General features: G+C 41.5%; 1 protein-coding gene across 7 annotated transcripts in view; it reads left to right on the forward strand.

Moving 5' to 3' along the window:
- The window catches only part of MSI2 (musashi RNA binding protein 2), a 538668-nt gene that overhangs the window by 153774 nt on the left and 364764 nt on the right, over positions 1 to 20130 (forward strand). For all 7 annotated transcript variants that reach the window (XM_075264907.1, XM_075264910.1, XM_075264909.1 and 4 more), the window contains exon 6: positions 6871 to 6963. In XM_075264907.1, the coding sequence (XP_075121008.1) occupies positions 6871 to 6963 (93 nt within the window). The remainder of the gene's footprint in view (positions 1 to 6870; positions 6964 to 20130) is intronic.

Consider the following 20130-nt stretch of genomic DNA (forward strand, 5'->3'; position numbering starts at 1 on the left):
AGCGTACCCTCGGCTCTGATGTAGGAGAGCCGAGGGTGCACTTGAACCCTTGTGCACCCTCGGCTCTGCTACATCAGAGCCGAGGGTGCGCTTGAACCCTTGTGCACACTCTGCTTCATCAAGCTAATAGAATGCATTGGCCAGCGCTGATTGGCCAGAGTACGGAATTCGGCCAATCAGTGCTGGCTCTGCTGGAGGAGGCGGAGTCTAAGATCGCTCCAGCAGAGCCAGCGCTGATTGGTCGAGTTCCGTACTCTGGCCAATCAGCACTGGCCAATGCATTTCTATGGGGAAAAGTTAGCTTGCGAAAATCGCAAGCTGACAGGGATTTCCATGAAATAAAGTGACTTTTATGCCCCCAGACATGCTTCCTCTGCTGTCCCAGTGTCATTCCAGGGTGTTGGTATCATTTCCTGGGGTGTCATAGTGGACTTGGTGACCCTCCAGACACGAATTTGGGTTTCCCCCTTAACGAGTTTATGTTCCCCATAGACTATAATGGGGTTCGAAACCCATTCGAACACTCGAACAGTGAGCGGCTGTTCGAATCGAATTTCGAACCTCGAACATTTTAGTGTTCGCTCATCTCTAGCAGTAATAGCTCTCAATAAGTGAAAAAAAATGCAGGATTTTACAGAAAGGATGCACAATTTGTTGATAAAGTATATTACAAAATGTATTGGTGACACAAATTCTGTCAGAAAATGAAAAGTTGTCTGAAAGTTTTGTTACTCTTGTACAGAGTTGTACAGAGTCGCACTCTCTTCCCTCCCTCTCTCTATGCCCTATGTTTTAGGATACACATTTTATGTTTTAAATGGTGCAAATAATAGAGCAAGTCATGTTTGAGGAGCCTTTTCCTATTCTCACCTCTGCAAATATTTAATGTAGACCGGCTTTGAAATAAAACTTTGACAAACCGTACTGGCTGATGTAACATTTCATGAAAGGCTGTAGAATGTAGCGAGATTAGCCATAACAGGTACTGCAGCTTTGCATGAGCTTGATGTGGTCATATAACAAAATCATTCTTTTTTCATCATATAAAGTAAATATTGGTCTATCTGATATTGAAGATTAGCGATACTAAACTCCATGCTTGTTCAGTATGCAGGTGATTAGATTAGGTGCAGTTGTAAGAGTGTTCCTGATGTGTCAATAGGTGAGCATTGTTCCGCTATTTTAGACGCTGTTTACACAGTGCACCTTTGTATCTTTTCTGTTAAAACCAAAAGTGAATTGTAAAAGAAAAGGTTTAAGATTGTGCTTGTCCTCTCACATACAGCTAGTAAGCAATATATAATAAGTTAACTCCCCACTCCTGAGGATCAATGCTGTGAATTAATTTTATTAAAACAAAAGCAATCCTAAGAGGACATTTGGGTCAAGCGACCTTCATCAGACTTGATTTCTGCTTTTGTACAAATAGAGTATTCGGAGCGTTAGGAATTTGCGGATCAACTGCTTGCACAAGCACAGCATATCAGTAGTTGATCCATTTGTTCTAGCAGCCATCATGTCTGATGAAGGTCACATGACTGAAACTTTATTTATGGATAGATTTTCTATTAATAAAATGAATTTGCAGCACTGATCCTCTGGAGTAGGGAGTTCTCTTTTTACATGTATTTATGGGCTGAGACTCTACTCCAGCACCCTGCCATTGGCATCCTTGAGCAGCAATAGTGAATGTCAATTCCTTCTGTTTGTGGAAAATGTTGCTTATGGAAACTTGATAGTCACCCATTTCTACTGTATAAGGCGTCGCTCACATTTTTGGCTGTGCCAGATATGCCACAGCAACATCTAATGGATTTATTGGCTGTTAATTGGTTGTGTCAGTTCTGCGTCAATGTCCATCATATTGATGGGAAAAGTAGCTCTGCATGCTATTCTGTTCATCCCGTCAAATATGACAGAACAAGGAACAGATCGGTGAAAATGACCTTTGCAAGTTTGTTGCAGCTATATTTTTTGCAGTTTACCTTTTGCATTTTGTGGATTATGGAAATAATTTTTCTCTTACCAGTTGAAATAGTCAGACATGAAAGAGTATGAATAAAGAAGCATCTACATTCCAGATCCCCTAACAGCAAGTCTGGAATTCAGTCTGTCCTGTTGAAAAGCGCAAATTTCCCCATTATTCACTTTGTTACCAGGCAGCAGAAGGTGAATTTGACAGAACTTCTAATACAGATGCATTGCCATTATTCCAGTGGCACTTCAGTAAAGAACTTCTTCATTTTCCCCATCACGGTGATGGAGTGCGGTGTCTTAACCTCACATGCAGTTTATTTTCACAGCACAAATAACACATACACAAAAACATACACACATTTGTCACACTGAGCTTCCTCTGAGGCGGATATGATTGTGCTCAAGGACTGAATTTCCCACTCCTGTGGGTCAATATCCAGAGGATGAGTATTATATTATTGCTCTTTGGGTCCATATGTAATCCAAACAAGGCCTCATATCTCAAGATCACATCCTACATAGTGTTGTTTGTTTTTGTTTTGTTTTGGGGTTTTTTCCCTAGAAAATTTTTGATTTTGAAAAAGACTTTATTCAATATCGGATGGAACACAAACTTTTGTGAAATAACCTCCTGGTCCATGTTGCAAAATCTATGACAGGACCCACTTATTCACACAGTTTAATTTATAGTACTGCCCGTGCTTATGAGGCAGTACAACCTTTTGGTAACTTAAAGTACCTGAGCCAGGATGTACCTGCAGGTTCTACACCCCCCTATAGTTACACCTCTATATGTAATATCTCTGCTGCATATATGTAGCAGTGTCCTAAAAGAGATTTACATTTACAGATTTATTTTATTTACTATCTCCAATATCTGTAATAGATTTTCTTAGATCAGCCCTAACTAGATGTTGTCCAACGGTTTTTAAAAACTAGCTTGAGCTAAGGTCCTATGGTGTGGAAAGGCTATTTTTTTGCTGTATTTTTTTTTTTTTTTTTTAGCCAAAGCCAGGTGCAAATTGAACATAAGGAAAAAGTATAATGTTGAGTTCACATGGAGTTTTTTGGGCCGGATTTTGACACGGAACCCGGCTCAGAAAAACGCCTCCAATTGACTTTAATGGGAGCCATTCACTTCTTTTTTTCTGCTAGCGTTATTTTCCCGCTCGCAGAAAAACGAATCTAGCTGCCTATCCTGACATGTATCCTGCGGCTGAATCCGCTGCAGCGTCTGCGACGCGAGACTCCCTCCCGACTATATTCATTCATTTGGGCCTAATCCAGAGTGGAATGCGGCCACTGGATGCCGGTGCACTGCACCAGCATCCAGTTGCGACTAGCCATAGGAAGCGTATTCTGAGGCACCTTTCGCGTCCACAAAACTCAGTGTGAACTCAGCATAAGTGTTCCCTTTGTATTTCACATTAATTTTTTAACCACTCCTGGGTTAAAATCCTGACCAAGAAGACGGCTCCCATTGAAATCATTGGGAGCCGGTCAGGTCTTTTTTTCCGGGAGCCGCTTTATTCTGGCTCCTGGAAAAAGAAGCAATATGCTCATTCTTTCAGGTCTATTCGCCTCGTGATTCGGCCTGAAGAAACTCCCTCCTCCCGACTAGGCCCAGTCTGAGCAGAGTGCGTGACTGGATGCCGGTGCAGTGTACCTCCAGTGCTATCTCCACCTCAGGTTCCGGTCCGAAAATCTGTGTGAACTTACCCTAATATACAGGGTCAGTGGTTGGGGCCATTCACGTAGATATTTACACATAGAACTAAGGATAGTTTGAGTTATCTGTAACTAAAGACAATGGTGAAAAAGTTGATGGCAAACAAAAACAAGTATAAAAAGCATTTCATTATTCCGTATGGACAGATGCATACATTTACAATGCCCTAGCAGTTTCTGAAACACACTTCTCCTTGTCTGAATGAGACCTGAACATGGATATTCCCAGCAGGCTGTATAATCCTTCCTGCATATCTAATACTCTAGTTTCTTTCCTTAGCATATTGACAGGGTATATTTAATGTTATTGTATGAAGATCATATCAGAAGGCTTGTGTTAATCCTATTTTAGTCCTTGGAAATGACAAACTTATCAGAGACATTTGTGTTTATGGCTGTGGAATATAGCATTCATCTGCAGTCTGATCTAGTTAGAAGCCACTTTTCTCATTAAATGAGCTATTGTTGCCTAATGAATGCAATACTGGAGCCTGGACATGAAACGCAATATGGTGTGCAGTGCCACATAAGACTTAAGATGATTTTTCCAATTATGACCGTATTTGCAAGACCTTGGCGTAAAAGTGATGGAATGCCAAGTTTGTGATTAGGTAAACAAGCCTAATGCTCTACCTAATATATAGATATGCTGAGAAACCTTTCAGTTTATATGCAATTAGCTCCTTCTCAAGTCAAATTAATTTAAGCAATTTGAGATGCAAATAGAGTATTTTCCATTGATGCTAACCGTCAAACTCTGTTGAAATGAAAAGCAAGATAGGATTAGACTGAAGGGCATACATTGATCCCGAGAGCGCTGCATGGCAAATTTACAACATTACAGCCTGAAGTGCATACATTTCCAGGGGATGAGGTTAGATAAAGGACTACATTTCACAGCAGCTTCATGACTTAACCCCATCATTCTCCACCTAAGAAATATTACTCATATTTAGCATGACTTTGGCACTAATATCCTGTAATCTGCCTGTTGGACCATCTGTTGGTTTGATGTAAATTGTGTTGGCACCCCTTTTCTCATGTGTTTCATGGTTTCTCTTGTCAATGACTATACATTTCCATTATTAATCTGTCTACCACTAAAGTTCTAATACACGTGATCAGAATGTGTAGGAAAATGTATGAGCAACTATCAATTCTGATATAGGTTGGTGATGATTTGCAGCTAAGTGTGGTATGTTATACTACATGATATCCATATCTTTGTAGTATCGATCATTACACTAATGCTAGAAGCGGACCCTCAGCTCTGTTCTGGTTGGCACTACATAGGTACCGATTCCCTGGTACTTACCCTTTTACTGCTATTCTGGAATTTATCTGGATGTTGCGTTACAGAACTCTTAGGTCATAGTAACCAGAGTTTCTTGCATTGATGGTGGAAGTTCAGGATGAAAGCAAAATATAGGCAGAATTATTATTCATCAATGGTAGGCAGCAAGATAACATTAGACTTAATGATAGTCCATTGTCAGGAACAAGGGTGAGGTCAGCTATTAGGGAAGTTCTACAAAAACCAAACATAGGTCCAAGAGAGTGAGCAGGAAAGGTAAGGTCAGGAACGTGATCTGATTCACATACTGAAGCAAACAGAAAGACAGTGAGTCTGTATAGCAGGCCCATATAGCTGAGTAGAAGCAGAGCGCAGTACAAAGGAGATCGCCCTGATCGTATTGATTCCACCACCCATATATTTCATCAGTTCCTATAAACTCCACATCCCATCTAATGATATGAATCCCATTAGTTATGTCACTTGTAGTACCTTCATGGGGCTAGTGCATGCTAACCGTGTACACCCTCCCGCTTGTCTTTCGGGGGACATATATAGGTATGTTGTGTACAACGCTTACAGTCCAATCTGCTTTAGACAAGCTCACTGAAATTTACTGTATGTCTCCGGGCATGGCCCGAAGCCTGAGGCTCTCTTGTTCATATGTAATCGGAAACATCTTTGCTCACCTCCAAGTACATACAAGCAGGATGGCTCCAGGCTTCTAGAGATGCCACGAGCCGCTCTGTTAAAATTCTGCCCTGTGACCTGCTGTGTTCCCTTGACTAGTGAACATGTGGGAATGGTTACACAGTACTTGCACAAAGTGGACCGGGCTCGGATTATTATTCCAAAGTTGGTTATGGTGAATCAATGAAAAAAATCTGATTTTGTAATGATAGTATATCAAATGATATTTAATAATCAAACGGTAACTTCTTACACTTCAGCCCACAAACGTTATTTTGAGAGTGTCAGAGATTGTAAAATTTATAGATCTAATTTCTCTCCTAACAATAAAAACCAGTAACCTATCTATAAGATATTTGATCCCAGCCATGCCTGCAGAGTCTTGGCCATGCATATGCATCAAGAACATTTCCATCTAGTAGTTCAGTTTAAAATAAGAATAGTCTTGATTTGCATGTGAAAATGAATGTTTTTGCATATGCATTGAATGTCCTGCAATCCTGACCTACTGTTGACACCCAGAGATGGGAAGAAGGTTCTTTGTCCCTCCTCCTCCAGATGCTCAGTCTTTGGGATGGAAAAAACAGCTGATATTTTAGCGTCTCATGTCGAATGTCACATTAGAAAAAAAAAAAGTGAAAAAGAGGCAACTGGATCACTAAAAAAGAGATTTATCAAGACTTCATCACACATTATTTTCTCCTAATTTATCATCTCTGCTCCCTAATAATTGTGTACATTTTATATGGGGACATCTGAACATGTGCACATCATAAAGTAACTTGCCATAGAACATAATGTGTGATCTGACTATAGGTATACAATCCTAATGCAAGATCTTTATAGTCCATAGCAGATTGAGGTTGTTCTTTTCAGAATGTAATAGGGATTTGCCTAAATGGCAATTGTTAGCTATGAAGACGTCTGTAAACCTTTTTCCTCCATGATCTCAGTCGGAGTTTCCCCTTGCATCCATGCAGTGGCTGCTGTTCTTTCCATTTCTTCATTATAGCCAAATAGTAACCACTGCAGATTTAATTGGCGAGAGCTGTAAATTCCTTTCATGAGTACATAATATTAATTAATGGGATTAGCAGTGCTATCTGAGCGATATTTTTGTCCCACTTTGTTCTACTAAATAATCTGATTAAGCCATGCATTTCTTTTTTCTTTCTGTATAGATGGTCACAAGAACAAAGAAAATATTCGTAGGAGGATTATCGGCAAATACAGTAGTAGAAGATGTAAAGCAATACTTTGAGCAGTATGGCAAGGTAAGGAACTGTTGGTTATCTCACTCTGGGTCTGATTTGAGAGCTTTCCTCAAGGAGATTGGATGGTTAGAAAGTGGTAAAGACCTGCATATGTAATATATTACTAGTTGTGTAATTCTTCTCAATGGACTTTTGTGGTTCTGTGCACGTTCCTTTATCCAATCCCTCTGTTGCAGGTTAACTCCAGAGCTGTCAGTGTTAGCAGAATGGTTAGCCAGCAGTTTCTGCGTTGAAATTGTAATAGTTTGTTTCCGGTATTGTTCTATTCTGGCTGAGCTCGGCATCCTGAATATACTATAGCTCTTCTGGTTCATGAATAGAAGGCTGCATTGAATTCTGAATATGAAACAAGAACTTCCTACAACAAAAAGAACTTGTTGTCAGAGATGTTTCAAGATTTTCGGAAGCCGTTGTGATGTAATGCCTTTAGAAGTCCACTGACAAGAACTTGTCCACATTTTTCATAAGCGGTTTTAACCATGTGGTTTTGTCGTGTTGAACATAACCAGATGATGTCTAGCGTTCCGATTTCTATTAATAGAAGGGTTTTTCTATATTCTTGTCTGATGACATATGATATCTATATTGTGAAGAGGTTGTCTGTGTTAAAAGCGTCTTTACTGTAGACTACAAGCAGACCAGAAAATGTCCCACTGAGTGCACCCCAGCGATCAGTTGTGATCTCTAGGGCAATCTAGTACAAGGGTATATCTCTGTAGCATCACCACTGGGAAAATGAAGCACTACATCCCCCATTTACAGTGCCCATTCAAGTTATTGGGTTACATGTGTAATGCAGTAAGTTCTGCAGAGTATGAGGTGCTCTTTGGAACGTTGTATGTTATGCATTAACCATACATCTCCTTGAAATTATATTAGTGTGCATTGTAATGTTTTTCGGTTTTGTTTGTGTTCTGGGAGCTGTAAAAACCAGTCTTTTCCCTTGTTGAATTAATAAAGTTTTTGTGCATCTAAGTGCTATTTCCATTATAATTACGACACCCAATTCAGGACCCCAAAGGTAGGACTTACATGAATAACCAAGCAGTGCAGCTAAATGCTGTTCCACAGCTCCCATAGAGGAAGAATGGGGGCTATGGGAGCAGCACAACACAGTAAGGCTACACTGCTTTTGTAGATTCACATTCACAGAAACAGTGTAGCTAAATGTTTTACAATGTTTCCATAGTGCCTATTCACGTCTATGGCAGTTACAGTAATGGTTCAGTAGAGTTCCACTACTTGGCTGTTTCCTGAAAGTCACCCCCTAGGGGTTGGGACTTGTAAGCAGTTATTCCCATCTCGGCAGAGATTTCTTGAGATGAGAGTAACCTTTAATTAATGGAGTTTATTAGTAATATTTGGTGTTCTGATGTTGGACCCCTTTCTGAATATGAACAATATATTACACAGCGAGGTCAAGACATGTCTTCTATTCATTTTCTCCCAGTATGCCATAGTATTGTCTCTTTGCAATTTTATAACTTTTACAAACCAAAACATAATTGGGAGGTGCATAATTGGGTCAAGAAAACCTGTTTTTCAGTTTTTTTTAAAAGAGGAAGATGTAGAGACTTTTGAGGTGTGATTTGTGCTATATACTTTACTACATTGGATTGTGATGCTTATATGCGCCTAGTTGGCTGATAAGTTGTAGAACAAAGCCACATATTTCATGTGTAAGTGAATACAATGTCTTTTAAAATCTGTTGCCATACATATGTGATGTGCTTTAAATTCTCATATGCTTCCTCAGCCCTCTCATCATACTTTTCTGCAGCTATAATACATACTGGATGCAGGTAGTGATGATAATGGGGCCATTACAGAACATTGCAGGAGCTCCTACTGAAGCACATTACAGTCAGCTTCTCGCCAGCCAAATGAGAGTATGTGCAGACTGTGTCTTGAAATCCACCTCTCTGAACGTATACTCCCATTCATTTCAGCAGGAGCCAGTAGCAGATTTTTTTCCTCTAGCTTTTTTCCTCCTCTTGAAATAAATGCGAGGCAGAAGAGAATTGTGACATGGTTCCTTAACATACATTTTGCAAACAACTGTGTTGCAGATTTTTTTGTGCTTCCCATTCACTTTTATTATTCATTTTATACTTTCTATTCTGAGCTTTTGTATGTTTTATTTTCTTATATTATTATTGTATTATCTATGCTGCTGTAACACACTGAATTTCCCCATGGTGGGACTATTAAAGGATTATCTTATTTTATCTTTTTTCAATGGACTTTGCAATCTTCAGACATCCACCTGCAAAACGTAGTGTGGGCCTATCTTAAAGGTGCTTTATAATAGATTGTATTCAACTACATTTAAAATAGAGACTGATTTGGCTTTAGCAGTAATGTCCCTTTTAAAGCAAAAAAGTAACAGAAAAGTAGAATATGTTATCATAGGGTAATTCGCCCTTGTAGATTTTTTTTTTTTATATCACCGCTAAACCTTATTGTAATTTTGTAAGAAATTGCCTAGGTGCTGTGTTAACTCCGTACCCAATACCCCAAAAAGGCAACCCCATTTAGAGATGAATTTGGATGTAGATCTATTTTTAGTGTTGACTCACAAATAATCTATTAGACCTTGATGTTCTCTGTGTGTAATGATAACAGTGAATTTAGAGAACGTGCTCATATTCTGTAAAGATGCTGGTAGATCACTGAAGATAATTCCTCCTTAACCCAAGGAACTGGAGTCCAACCACGTCTAAAAAGTCACGTCTTGTTTTGTACAGTTGCCAAATGTTAATAGAGAGGCTTTAACTTGTGGCGAAAAATATCATCTATGTACCTTACTCAGGATGCAACATATTTACTTAGCCGACTCCACTGTTGGAAGTCTAGCGAACAAAGTATCACGCGCCTTACTGCTATAGAATTGACTTGTTATAGCTGTAACCAATTATAAATGCAAATGATGAAGCCAAGTGAGTAAATGCCATGCTATTATACCACACTCCCCTGTAGTCCACTATCATTGGTCAGTCAGGACTTTGCTTGTTACATACCCGTTCCACTGCTTAAGAATAGCTCTGCATTTATCACAAGCGGATGGCAAGGGCAGCTAAAGGAAAGATTTTAATAGAAAACATGAGATGCAATGAACGTGTCTAGTGGGAACAGGAAAGAGCTGATATGCAGGTCATACAGAGAAGCACATATGGTTTCACTAAGTGTTCTGTGGTGCTGCAGGCAATGTGGATGCGACTTTAAAGCAGTCATTTCTTCCTAAAAATTTAATTTAGATAATGCCGCAGAATGTAAAAGAAATGTCAAAAGTTCATTAGATTTTGATACTGTCTACCTTCAGTAAAACTAGCCCCGTTAGCCAACGTGCCCAATGCTTGTGGCATTGTCCCAGAGGAGATGCAGAGATGTGTGTATGTCTATCTATCTATCTATCTATCTATCTATCTATCTATCTATCTATCTATCTATCTATATGTATTTACATGTACCAACATAAGTATATTTATGCAAATTATCTTGTACCAGCTAAACCAAAGGCACCCACCTGGTAGATGGCCATGTTTTGGGTTGTTTGCCTCCTTATTATAGAGCGGGGTTACTGGATGGTCTGATGAGATACCTTACACTTCAGAGTTTCAGAGTTATTTCTAGATGCGGCTGTCAGTGGTATCTATGAAAGTTCCAGTACCCTGCTGGTCTGAGTTTACGGTATAACTAGGTTAAAACACCAGGATAATAAAAGGTCACCCAGTCAGTGCAAGGAAGTGAGACTGCAATCAGAACAAAGAGCTTTGCAATGAACACTTCACCCGCTCCGTCTTGTCTCCTCTGCTCATTGGATTTTACCACTCTTAGCACTTCACGATCACAGCTCTATTTTAGGACTCTTTGCAATATGCTAAATAGCAGCTTACTAAAGCAGCGCATTTCTTCTCTCATTATATGTTCTCCTTGTATTGTTGTGCCTGCATCATCTCTCACTTTGTAAAATCAGGCTTGTCATAAATAGGTCTGTGTATGTCAAATACATGTAAAGTTAGTTAATGACAAGGATACGTGCACACACAACTGTGTTACCGTTGTGGCCTTGTTCGGTTTCTGGTTATTTCCTATACATATCACAGTGATGGTCTAAACTGCCATTTTGCGGCAACTGAGACTAGAAATGGGAATTTGGCCAGAAATGTTGGGGGAAATTGGCGTAGAGGGATGACATTGTGAAGCAGATTTGGTCCCTGTTCTTTGCCTCGCTTGCCACTTTTTGTAAATGTGGGCTGGGAAGGACCATGAAGAGGGTATTTTGTGCCCAACATATTTATTATAACTAAAGCATGTTTTCTAATTGATGTAAATCTCCATGCAGTTGCATGGGCGTACAACTGATTTACGAATGGGCTGAAGCCTCATCATAAATCGCTTGTGCCCTGCATCAGTCTGGGCCTTTAATAAGACTGGCATATGAATCACCAGGCTTAATAAATCTGCTGCCTCATTTGCTGACACAATAAACACGAGTTTGGTATTGAACCTCTCTTCCCTAAGATACGCATATTGGAGTGAATTAGGGGACATGCTTATTAAACCCTGTCCCACTTGCAAAAATTTGTGAAGTTTTTTTTAAAAAAGAAAAAAAAAAAAAAGGAGTCAGGTTGTGACCTTAGCCATTTATTATAATTTATGTCAGAAAATCAGCATTTAATATACTTGTAATGGATGGGTGCAGCAAAATGATTGTTTTGGTGCATCTGATGCTAATAGATCTCAGACCAAGAACGGTATGGTACAAGCTCTGAGAGATGTAAGGGAACTTAAGAATCCGGAGAAATTTTTAGGTTATAAATATGTCTGATATCTGATGTTACACACTTAATGTTGTTTATTCTGCAACCTTTGCAAATGGCTTTAGTTACACTTATTAAAACAAAATGCGGCATCGTTTTATTAGCCAGTTTTTCTCTGTTTATTTCTTGAGACTTTAAGAAGAAGACTTCAGTCCTCAAGCTTTAAGTCATGTAGCAAGGGCACAGAATGCATCGGCCGCTGATGCCCTGTCATTCCTGTGCTAGCAGCAATTGGCAGACGTGCTGGCTGTTCTGTGTTTTCCTCAATGCAACAAGGAACTCTGTTTGCCATAAGTGCTCTAACCTATATAACCCTTAGACATTATTTAGGTTCTTGAGACTGCATTGTAGCCTTCAGATGTATGTAGTTCCTCAGCCGTTTCCACAGCCACAACGCTAGACATATTTCTAAGAAAGATACAGCATTTTTAATGGGTTTTCAACAGTAAAAAGCTTTTGTTTTGTTCCAGAATAACCAACCAACATCTTATAAAAAGGCAGATGAGAAAAGATTGAAATGTAGATTTGTGAGAAAACATTGATACAAACCTTCGCTCATTCTAGGCTTAAGGGTTCGTTCACACGGGGCGAGAGGAGGTGGATTCTGATGCCGAATCCACCTCAGAATCCGCCCCCTCACAATAGAGGTCTATGTAGACCGCTAGTTTCTTTTTTACCGTGAGTGGTATGTTCCGGCTCACGGTAAAAAGAAGTGATCTGCCCTTTCTTCAGGCGGATTCCGCGGCTGAGTCAGCCCCAGCGTCCGCCCCGCGACAGCACCCTCCGGACTAGGCCCATTCATTTAGGCTTTCTTCGGAGCAGGAAGCTGCGACTGTCGGAAGTCTCAGGAGGTGCATTTTGGTCCAATTCTGATGCAGCTTCCCAAAATAAGCGGTCCTGTGCCCTGTGTGAACTAGCCCTTAGGGGTTCAGTGGGCAGTCCAGTGACTGCCAGGGATCTATGCATGCGCACTTATATATGCAGGAAAGGCTGTCAATCACTAATAGGATTCAGTTACACTGAATCTTTATCCATAAAAGTATATATCAATCTGCTCAGCTCCTCCTGCTCTGTAACGTTCTGCCCGCATGATGGGCATCCTTTGTAGGGCTGTTCTTGTAGCAGACAATTAAGGCAAGGAGGTGTCTCAAATGATGGCGCTTACTGGGAGTCTGACCATTAGGGCCTGCATCAATCAGAAGAAGCTAGGGTATGATTCTATGGAATGTCCAGAGATAGCGGAGGACTGCACTCAGATGCCTTTACAATGAATAGAGTAGAAGCATGCATGCTCAACCTGCCACTATATATCGATGAAGAAACCGGAACAGCAGATGGATCATGTGCAAATGAAAGAGTTCTTTTGAGTTTCAATGATGGGGTTTTTTTTTGTGTGTAATTTTATATGGTACATTGGGGGTAAGGTGCCAAGCCAGTATCCTAAGCATTGTATAGTTAGACTGAGTGTAACTACTACTAAGCAGTTTTCTTTACTGTAATGGAGGGAAACTATTTAGTCTTGATTATTTTGCTCAGTCTTCACGTAAGGTTGAATGTAAGCACATTGTAGGCTGGTTTTCCGTGGTGTAGAAATGAAGTAGTGCCCACCTTTCAGGCTTGCAATCGCACTTCACATGGTGAACTGTGTAATTAGTTTGGAAGACTTATGCTTAGTCATTGGTTTATCCTAATCGGCTTTGGCTTTTCCCAACAACAAAGTGAGCTTATTTTGCTAAGCTGAAACAACTCTGCTCCCTTTGTTCCTGCCTTTTATTGTCTCATTCCTTTCATTCTGTTTTCCTGCCAAAGTTTTGTTTCATTAGGCCTACAAGTCATTTCCAATCCAGTGGGCTGCTACAATCAGGCCTTTATAACTGTGCTGTCCCGGTTCCCATGTGCCTTCTGGGACTGTGCCAAACCTTGTTGTCTGACATGACATTTTAACTCCTTCAAGTGCAGGAATACATGGCTAATCATGTGATCACTTCCTGGAAAGAATGCTTAAATTCCAACTATACAATGCCCTTCATATGTATTGTGGCAAAACAGCGAACAGTGGAAACTTTGACAAATCCTTGGTTTCTGACTACAACACATTTCAGTCTGTTATTCCCCCCATGCAGCAGATTCTGGGTAGGCGAATGTCCTTGTGAACCAGTGATCACAAAGTATTGCCAATTGTTTTGGGATCCTAAGGAAACTCATATCAGATCAAGATATTTTTGTATATATTTCTTAGATATTTGCTTGGGGTTTAGTGTCCCTTTAAGTTCAACTGAAAGATAATCTTCAATGGCAGACAAACCTATGGGAAATCTCTGTACTTGTAAATTTACAGCTTTAGCTGCCGGCTGACTGGTATTGATGGTACTAGTTGGCACAAATCTAAAACACATGGCCAATTTTTTAGTGCATTATATGTACTGTAGATGAACAACCATTCTGCAAGTGGTCATTTCTGCCTGTAATACTGCATAACCACTACACCAGATCACAATGAATCCTGATACAATCCATGTTAGGGTTAGTTTACACGGGCACAAAGGGGGCGGATTATGGCTCGGAATCCACATCATAATCCGTCACCTCACAATGGTGGTCTATGGAGACTGCTAGTGTTGTTCTTTTTTTTACGCTATCGGCATGTTGGCGCTAGCGGAAAAAAGAAGCGAGCTGCCCTTTCTTCAGGCCTCACGGCGGCAACCTCCAGTGTCGGCCCATTCATTTAAGCCTACTCCGGAGGGGGAAGCTGCGACTGTTGGAAGCCGCGACAGTTGTGGCAGGTGGATTTTGTCCCGAGAGTGACGTGGCTCCCCGTGAACGGGGCCTTAGTAGGGTCCAAAAAGCTTCCAGCATGTTTGTCAATAAGAATAGGGGTGCATTATACTTGCTTTAATCCTGAAGGATTTAATTATTAGTCTCTGTGCACACTAAAGATAGTCTTGTATAAAAATAAATATATATATAAATGTATTACGCTAGGTTCACACTGCTTGGTGACCCAAAAAACGAAAACCCTATCCTCTTAATAAGACTATAATGAGGTCCACCAGAGAGAAAAGTTCTGCTTGCAGAACTTTTCTCTCCACATATTTTAAATGGAAAGGGCACGGAGTCCTCGAATGTTCACCCAATGCAGGTGTGACCATAGCCTTATATATTTTGCACTTACAGATTATTTAAGAGACAGAGGGAACCCACTCTCAAAGTCTTACTTATGTATCTGTCTATTTGGATATCCACAGGTGTCTTCCTGCAGGACTCTTCTGTTGCCTGCCTATCTTGTTTACTCAGGTCCTGAGCAACCGCTGTCATGACTTGCCTAGATGGCATAGTTGACTGAAACAAATGAGGTTGATTTTGCCTCCTGATTTTCAGGCCTTTATTGGCCCTGATTTTTTTTTTGAAATTCTGTAGAGTAGACTGAATGCCGCCAGTAGGTAGTCTGTTCAAACTACTGATGTGCCTTGTTGGATGTTTTGACTGGTAGGGCAAGTGGTCAGCTTTAAGGTTCTGTCAGCTCTTCTGTCTTGTCCATTTATGAAATAACAATTCTGAAGCATTATTTCTTATATTTCTTATAATTCTGTGTGATGATGTTCTTCTGTTATTGCTTCCAGAAATTTATGAATAAAGTGACGGTTGAGTGGTGAGATCCTTTTGCACTGGATGAGATGAGCCCCAATGATAAAAATTGCGGTAGTTCCTCATTTGCTCCAGTATATTACATTACATTTTCCCACAATCCAGTTGTATTGATTATCTGCATCCCTGTTTACACAGAGCAATATGCTGCCTATAATATTTTATACTGCAAATAAACCATACGGTCAGCCGACAATTGAGCATTTGTGCTGCCGATCAGCCTACAAATAGAGACAGTACACAGGCCAACTATTGGGAATGAGCTTTCCTATGAACACTCGATAAATGGCCTGATTCATCTTGTGGTGTGTTCATATATACTCTGATGTGATGTTTCCAGTGTCAGGCTGTATAGAGAATCACGCTTTGTGAATGGTAACACCCACTTGACATTGACTTATCTTCTAGTTTTTTGTATGATTTGTTGATGTGCGGTTTACTTGTGGGTAATTCTGTCTGCAATCTGACCAGGCATGTTGCATCTTGGCGGTAATAAGTATATGGAAATACTTTTAATGAAAATATAATGTTAAGATGTAAACAGTAATTGGAAGAAATCCTGCGGTGAATAGTAATGATTATTTCTTGTACAATGAGAACAATCTTCCGATTCCCATCATAGCTTGGCTTCCCTGTGTGCTAATACACTGATGTCTCATCTCAATAATTATCTGGACATTCATTTCACTGGTAGAAGGACATGTACGCAATGCTTATCTTAGAATCTCCTTAAAGGGATGATTAGAATTTCCTTTCACATAAATATATAGAATTGACAAATCATAAATAGTTAAACTCCAGAGGTCTTCTTACATTTGGGGCCCCTAGGTTCACTTTAGGAGGATGTAGCGGGCTCATTGGAGTAGTTTAGCATGAGAATGAAGCCTTTTTCTCAGTAAGGGTTCATTTCATCGGCATTTGGAACGGGAGCATGGAATGGAGTCTGAAGGGCTGGTGCCAGTAGGTGCAAGGAGTCATGGTGTTGTGTGACTGAAAGCACAGTTCATCTAGTCTTGGCACGGCACTGCAGCTGAATTGTTTCATCTGCACAGACATTGATATGTAGATTTCTGCCTTTCAACCAGTGGTTGCATGAGCTGGGAAGTAAGGGAAGAAAAAAGGATAAAATTTCACTGTTCACCAACAGATTTGTTAACCCATAACGTCACAAGTAGAGATGAGCGAACACTAAAATGTTCGAGGTTCGAAATTCGATTCGAACAGCCGCTCACTGTTCGAGTGTTCGAATGGGTTTCGAACCCCATTATAGTCTATGGGGAACATAAACTCGTTAAGGGGGAAACCCAAATTCGTGTCTGGAGGGTCACCAAGTCCACTATGACACCCCAGGAAATGATACCAACACCCTGGAATGACACTGGGACAGCAGGGGAAGCATGTCTGGGGGCATAAAAGTCACTTTATTTCATGGAAATCCCTGTCAGTTTGCGATTTTCGCAAGCTAACTTTTCCCCATAGAAATGCATTGGCCAGTGCTGATTGGCCAGAGTACGGAACTCGACCAATCAGCGCTGGCTCTGCTGGAGGAGGCGGAGTCTAAGATAGCTCCACACCAGTCTCCATTCAGGTCCGACCTTAGACTCCGCCTCCTCCGGCAGAGCCAGCGCTGATTGGCCGAAGGCTGGCCAATACATTCCTATGCGAATGCAGACTTAGCAGTGCTGAGTCAGTTTTGCTCAACTACACATCTGATGCACACTCGGCACTGCTACATCAGATGTAGCAATCTGATGTAGCAGAGCCGAGGGTGCACTAGAACCCCTGTGCAAACTCAGTTCACGCTAATAGAATGCATTGGCCAGCGCTGATTGGCCAATGCATTCTATTAGCCCGATGAAGTAGAGCTGAATGTGTGTGCTAAGCACACACATTCAGCACTGCTTCATCAAGCCAATACAATGCATTAGCCAGTGCTGATTGGCCAGAGTACGGAATTCGGCCAATCAGCGCTGGCCAATGCATTCTATTAGCCCGATGAAGTAGAGCTGAATGTGTGTGCTAAGCACACACATTCAGCACTGCTTCATCAAGCCAATACAATGCATTAGCCAGTGCTGATTGGCCAGAGTACGGAATTCGGCCAATCAGCGCTGGCTCTGCTGGAGGAGGCGGAGTCTAAGGTCGCTCCACACCAGTCTCCATTCAGGTCCGACCTTAGACTCCGCCTCCTCCGGCAGAGCCAGCGCTGATTGGCCGAAGGCTGGCCAATGCATTCCTATGCGAATGCAGACTTAGCAGTGCTGAGTCAGTTTTGCTCAACTACACATCTGATGCACACTCGGCACTGCTACATCAGATGTAGCAATCTGATGTAGCAGAGCCGAGGGTGCACTAGAACCCCTGTGCAAACTCAGTTCACGCTAATAGAATGCATTGGCCAGCGCTGATTGGCCAATGCATTCTATTAGCCCGATGAAGTAGAGCTGAATGTGTGTGCTAAGCACACACATTCAGCACTGCTTCATCAAGCCAATACAATGCATTAGCCAGTGCTGATTGGCCAGAGTACGGAATTCGGCCAATCAGCGCTGGCCAATGCATTCTATTAGCCCGATGAAGTAGAGCTGAATGTGTGTGCTAAGCACACACATTCAGCACTGCTTCATCAAGCCAATACAATGCATTAGCCAGTGCTGATTGGCCAGAGTACGGAATTCGGCCAATCAGCGCTGGCTCTGCTGGAGGAGGCGGAGTCTAAGGTCGCTCCACACCAGTCTCCATTCAGGTCCGACCTTAGACTCCGCCTCCTCCGGCAGAGCCAGCGCTGATTGGCCGAAGGCTGGCCAATGCATTCCTATGCGAATGCAGACTTAGCAGTGCTGAGTCAGTTTTGCTCAACTACACATCTGATGCACACTCGGCACTGCTACATCAGATGTAGCAATCTGATGTAGCAGAGCCGAGGGTGCACTAGAACCCCTGTGCAAACTCAGTTCACGCTAATAGAATGCATTGGCCAGCGCTGATTGGCCAATGCATTCTATTAGCCCGATGAAGTAGAGCTGAATGTGTGTGCTAAGCACACACATTCAGCACTGCTTCATCAAGCCAATACAATGCATTAGCCAGTGCTGATTGGCCAGAGTACGGAATTCGGCCAATCAGCGCTGGCTCTGCTGGAGGAGGCGGAGTCTAAGGTCGGACCTGAATGGAGACTGGTGTGGAGCGATCTTAGACTCCGCCTCCTCCAGCAGAGCCAGCGCTGATTGGTCGAGTTCCGTACTCTGGCCAATCAGCGACACCCCCCTAAATAAAGGTTATCCCTAGCTATCCCTGCCTGTACAGCTATCCCTGTCTCATAGTCACAAAGTTCACATTCTCATATGACCCGGATTTGAAATCCACTATTCGTCTAAAATGGAGGTCACCTGATTTCGGCAGCCAATGACTTTTTCCAATTTTTTTCAATGCCCCCAGTGTCGTAGTTCCTGTCCCACCTCCCCTGCGCTGTTATTGGTGCAAAAAAGGCGCCAGGGAAGGTGGGAGGGGAATCGAATTTTGGCGCACTTTACCACGTGGTGTTCGATTCGATTCGAACATGGCGAACACCCTGATATCCGATCGAACATGTGTTCGATAGAACACTGTTCGCTCATCTCTAGTCACAAGCACATTGGGTATATGGAATCCTCTCTGTTTTGTATCAAATGTTTTTTTTTTTTACGCATTATCCAGCTCTATTTTATCAATAATAAAGCCATTATATGAATATCTTTAAAGATATGATTTATTTGACACTAAGCAAAATAAAAGGGATCACTCATTTGAACAGTAGATGGTTGGCTCCTGTTATAGGTTTAAGAAAAGTGGGTGATAACCTATAGGAACTGATTTAACATGACTAAGCAAAATAAAAGGGATCACTCATTTGAACAGTAGATGGTTGGCTCCTGTTATAGGTTTAAGAAAAGTGGGTGATAACCTATAGGAACTGATTTAACATGACTTTAACATGACACCCAGAAAACTGGTGTGTAAGGCATGAAAAAGTCATACATTTTTACTTTTCGAGTTTTGTACTCAAATGGGACGTGGCAGAATAAATTATGCCATAAAGTAGCTGGTGCAGATTTCTGTTTAGATACAGACACCGCAAGATTATAAATCAGGTGCAGTCACCAGAGGGGCAAGAGTTATCAAGATTGCACTGGAAAACGGGGCTTGAGAAATCGGCTCCAAAACTCTTTAAAAGTTATTAACTGTTCAGCTGTGTAGGGTGGCAGCAGAAATCCTGACAGCAATAGAGAAAGAATGGGCATTTAGTGCCAGTCATCCTGCGGATCTGTACAGAGATTGTGCTTACCTGCTGTACATAGGTCATGTAGTTGACGTAAAGCGCAGAACTGCGGTAATAATTCTGCTGCTTACTGAACCGGCCATCAAGTTTACTGACTGACACCCAACAGTTTAGGTACAGTGGGAAAGTTAGATTACCACTCTGGAGTGGCTTAAGACTATCATGAGCCCTGTTCTGTAAGAAGATTGTGGGCTCCAACCAGGCTGTAGTTTTCAAGGTCCAATAAATGGGTTGACTATCATCTGAATCTAGAACTACAAGTGCTAGGTTGAGTTTATACTTTGCACATGCAATGTGTGCATCATGCACCTGGGAGTCTGCCAAACCCAGGGACAGGGTAAAATATGGGGCACTTCACTATGAAAGGGATATGCTGAGAGT

Source organism: Leptodactylus fuscus, chromosome 2 (assembly GCF_031893055.1).
Source record: "Leptodactylus fuscus isolate aLepFus1 chromosome 2, aLepFus1.hap2, whole genome shotgun sequence".
NCBI lineage: Eukaryota > Metazoa > Chordata > Amphibia > Anura > Leptodactylidae > Leptodactylus > Leptodactylus fuscus.